A 4,698-nucleotide genomic window follows, 5' to 3' on the forward strand; every position below is an offset into this window, starting at 1 on the left:
ATGGCTACTCAAATCCAATATAGTGTAGATGTACTGCACATCAATCATGCATACTTATGTGAGAACCGATGAGGTGACATTTATCTATTGAATATACAAGTTTTCGATGTTTCATCACATTCAATATATACGTGCGTGTTATTTCATTGATGCACACATAAATATACATGGTATATATCATGACCGTGACTGGGCAAAAAGTGCATTGAAGATGTGCGATTTTAAGAATTTATGAATTTTAACCTCCAAAGTAAAGTGGAGTGGTAGATGGCCAATCCATGCATGTATCACGACCAGTGTCCGTAATAATTATATTGTTGTTAATGTTACGTCAATACTGTTGTAATTAACTTTTCAGCTCATAAATCATGACAATCGATTTTTTTAATTTATATAATTTGAAGGAAAATTGTTTGATTCATCTCGAAAGTTCATCATTTATTTATTTTGAGCTTTGGTCTTTTTAAATTGCTAAATTTGGTCTCCGGACAAGTTTTTTTTTATTTTTTTTTTATTAACAAGTGATGTTTGACACCATATCAATATTACGGTAAAAATTATCAAATATCTACTGAAATATCAAAATCTAAAATAGATCACTTTACTTGATGAAAAATATATATAGTTAACGCATCATCCATCTGCTAAACTATTTTTTTCGTCTCGTACTTAAAAATGAAAAAAAAAAAAAAAAAAAAGAAAGAAAGAAATATAAACTCATAGGGCATAAAAAATTTGGTGGCCTCATCCATTATTGTTATATTACTTTAGTTAATTTTGAACTTCTTAATATTTACAAATAAATTAAAATTTGACTTAATTAAATTATTATTATAAATGATGCAAAGATTGTGAGAAGATTTTGTTGATGCGTTTTTAATAAAATATGGAACTCTTGAACTTATTAGCTTTGAACGAGTGTTTAGCAAATTTAAAAAAAAAAAAAAGTTTATAAGATATAAAAATAAGTAATTTGAGATATTTTAATCTGTTTAAAAAACGTTAGACTTACTCTACCTTATTTTTCCTGAATATATTTATTTTGCATTATTATTTTTATAGTTATACACTGTTTTCAATAATTATAATAATGACAAAAATATAACACAAAAACTCTTGTGAGATGATCTATCAGTATGATTAATTCGTCTCATAAATAAAAATTCGTGAGACCGTCTCACAAGAGACATACTCAAAATATAATATAAAATCTTCATTAATTACTTTAACCAAATATCTTAATATTGTTTCAAAATAAGATCTTAAAAAGATAATTAAAATTAGTTTTGCAATATTAGGCTCGAACTAATTCCTAGTCAAATGCAATTGGATTTATGATTCAGAAAACAAATTTCTTGATCGACAACATTCGAAATCGAAAAATCTTATCCGGAGAACAAACTAATTACGATTTGTAATAACATAATAATATAAATTTGTTTGACCAAATCAAAACTTCAATTTCTTCCATCTTGCCAGCCTCATTGTGTGTGTTGAGCTCCACGTCAGCGAATTTTGATTGCTTAGGCACTTAATCCCGTTTACTAAATCAAGATTCGAGCTTTAATTACACTTAATTAAATAAAGATTTTGCTAAATGACACATATAATTTTTCTTTCTTCGAAATATCAATAGAATAATATTATTCGCCATCACCATCCCCTGTGTACAGTGTAGGGGTCTAGAGAGAGAAAGAGAGAGGAATCTGGTTGCCAGCCATGGATCATAGCTTTATCTCAGGTCAAAGCTGGCATTTCTCGTTTAATGCCTTCTCCTGCACTATTTACTCCCTCTCTAACGTTTGAACTTTTCATTAAAATGTGGCAAGTTTTTCACCCATAAATCATCTCAGTTGTTTGGTGGTTGATTCAGATTCTTGGGTTTCTTCCATGGCTGCAGTGTCTCCGTCTCGCGGCGGGGGGGAGAAGAAACACTGGTGGTTCACCAATAGAAAGGTACCCGTCTTATATGTTAATCGTTTTATGCGATGTTTTGAATGCGGGAACTAATTGATTCTTGGGATACTGTTATGTTATGCAGATGGTGGAGAGATATGTGAGGGAAGCGAGGATGTTGATTGCCACGCAAGAGGCTTCGGATATGTCGTCGGCGTTGGGTCTTCTGGAGGCGGCGCTGGCGGTGGCGCCGCGCATGGAGGTGGCTCTGGAGCTGAAGGCGCGGTGTTTGCTGTATCTCGGGCGGTTTAAGGAGGTGGCGGATATGCTTCAGGACTATATTCCCAGCCTTAAATTGGTGGTCTCCGAGGATGCCTCGTCGTCGGGGTTATCGGATAGCTCGTCCACCCAGCATTCGAAGGAGCAAGTCAAGCTTCTGTCCTCCGACGGCGGCTCTCTGGATCGCAACGACACCGTGTTCAAGTGCTTCTCTGTGTTGGATTTGAAGAAGAAGGTGATGGCGGGGTTGTGCAAAAGCGTCGAGAGAGATGGGCAATGGAGGTATGCTTGAAAACCCATCCCCATTTTTCTTCTGCTTGATTATTTTAGATTCAGAGACTGGCTTGTAGATCACGCGAAATCGCTTGCAGCCATTGTTGAAATTTCACCAAACTCGTCTTAGATTAAAGTTGGAAAATGTCAAAATCTTGTTTCTTGGCGAAAATTCTGTCTGATTCGTTGACAAATGTTAATTATCCAACAGGTATTCCGTATTAGGCCAAGCATGTTGCCACCTGGGCTTAATGGAGGACGCTATGGTGCTTCTCCAGACCGGAAAACGTCTCGCCACCGCCGCCTTCCGCCGTGAAAGCGTTTCTCTATCGGACGACGTATTTACATCCAACAAGTTCCCTCTCTCCGACGACATTTCGCCTGACAATCATCCACAAAACCGGCCAAGAACAGAGTCCGAAAGCATTTCTCAACTCCTCTGCCAGATCAAACTCCTCATACGCCGCAAGAGCGCAGCAATAGCCGCCCTCGACGCGGGTCTCTACTCTGAATCCATTCGGCATTTCTCCAAAATCGTGGATGGCCGCCGAGGAGCTCCACAGGGGTTCCTCTCCGAATGCTACGTGCACCGCGCCGTGGCTTTTCAGTCCGCCGGTCGAGTAGCGGAATCAATAGCAGATTGCAACAGAGCATTAGCTCTGGACACTAGCTGCATTGACGCTCTCACCATTAGAGCGACTTTATTCGAAACCATCCGATGTTTGCCGGATAGTCTCCACGATCTTGAACACTTGAAACTGCTGTACAATTCGATTCTTCGCGATCGAAAATTGCCAGGACCTGCCTGGAAGAGGCAAAACATCCATTATAGAGAAATCCCAGGAAAATTATGTTCATTGGCTTCGAAAATCCAGCAATTAAAGCAAAGGGTCGCTGCAGGCGAAATCGGCCATGTCGATTACTATGGGCTGATTGGATTGAGAAGAGGATGCTCTAGATCAGAGGTAGAAAGAGCTCATTTGCTGCTAACCCTCAAACACAAGCCCGATAAATCCTCAAGTTTCATCGACAAGTGCGAGTTTGCGGATGACAAAGACGTGGATTCAGTTCGAGATCGGGCGAAGTTATCCGCTGTTCTCCTCTACAGAATGATACAGAAAGGCTACACTAGTGTAATGGCAACAATATCTGACGAAGAATCTGCTGAAAACAAGAGAAAGAAGACCGCCGTCGCGGTCATCCTGCAACCCCCCGCCGCGAAAATGGATTCTACTCCGGCAGCCATATCAGAATCGGCGAATTGCAAGAATAACAGTACCATGCTCGTGACAACCCCGCCAGCTTCGGTGTTTCAAGGAGTTTTCTGCCGTGACCTCTCCGCCGTCGGGAACTTGCTGTCTCAGACAGGGTTTAACCGTCCGATGACAGTTAAGTACGAGGCATTGAGCTGTTAAGTAATGGTGATTTTCAGATGGTTGGTTAACTCTGGCAAAATTGTATTCGTTGATCATTGAGAAATGAAAAAAAATCACGAAACTCCATTTGTAAAATCAATAATAATTTTGAATTTTGCGAAAAAAAAATATATAGTTTTTCAAGAAGTATTTGATCTTACACACAGGATTTCGTGCTATTTCGATTTTCCCATACACCGCGAATGCAATTTGCCAGTGAAGTCGGAGGAGCCGGCAAATAACGATGTACAAAGGGGGAAGCTTCACGTACTATCAAAATTAGTTTATGTTCCAAAATTTTGATATTTTGTTTATTTATTTTTCTAGAAGTAGAATTTCCCATCTTTATTTTATTTTATTATTATGTGTTTTTTGTTAGACGTACAAGCTTTTATTATAATTTCAGAAGTTAACGAATAAGAAAGAAAAGCTTCTTTCTCTAAATTTGAAAATTTCTTCTGGTCCTGAAAATTCTATCGCCAGAATTCAATATAAAGTCTGAATCTGAAGAAATGGGTTTCAACATAAATGTGGCAGAAGTTACCATTTTGGTCCTAACTATATTTTTAAAATGAAATTGACAAAAAAAATTACCATTTAATTTGCAAAATATAATATTTTTAACCTTTTTACTATAGATTTAATTAGAAAATTCTATTTGGCGACTTTAATTACACATATGTTAGGCCATGCTACTACAATTATCTATATCTAATGTTATTATTTTTTCCTATATCCATATAATATCAAGAGTAGGTTTCTTGTGAGACGGTCTCACGAATTTTTATCTGTGAGACGGGTCAACTATACCGATATTCACAATAAAAAGTAATAC

The 4,698-nt window shown here is 37.5% G+C and overlaps 1 protein-coding gene across 1 annotated transcript; it reads left to right on the plus strand.

The window, feature by feature from the left end:
- Positions 1 to 1,592: 1,592 nt before the first annotated feature.
- Positions 1,593 to 4,228, plus strand: LOC140989041 (uncharacterized). Its single transcript, XM_073458208.1, has 4 exons — positions 1,593 to 1,741; positions 1,874 to 1,956; positions 2,042 to 2,457; positions 2,660 to 4,228. The coding sequence occupies exons 1-4, from the start codon at positions 1,720 to 1,722 to the stop codon at positions 3,861 to 3,863; spliced, it is 1,725 nt and encodes a 574-aa protein (XP_073314309.1). The 5' UTR covers positions 1,593 to 1,719; the 3' UTR covers positions 3,864 to 4,228.
- The last annotated feature ends 470 nt before the right edge of the window (positions 4,229 to 4,698 follow it).

Source organism: Primulina huaijiensis, chromosome 1 (assembly GCF_012295235.1).
Source record: "Primulina huaijiensis isolate GDHJ02 chromosome 1, ASM1229523v2, whole genome shotgun sequence".
NCBI lineage: Eukaryota > Viridiplantae > Streptophyta > Magnoliopsida > Lamiales > Gesneriaceae > Primulina > Primulina huaijiensis.

What these genes read in the sequence shown, in the direction of transcription:
- LOC140989041 (XM_073458208.1), top strand. Translation starts at nt 1,720, where the DNA reads ATGGATCATAGCTTTATCTCAG. An exon ending in GGATCATAGCTTTATCTCAG is followed by an intron (nt 1,742 to 1,873) that starts GTCAAAGCTGGC and finishes TGGTTGATTCAG; the next exon opens with ATTCTTGGGTTTCTTCCATG. An exon ending in GGTGGTTCACCAATAGAAAG is followed by an intron (nt 1,957 to 2,041) that starts GTACCCGTCTTA and finishes TATGTTATGCAG; the next exon opens with ATGGTGGAGAGATATGTGAG.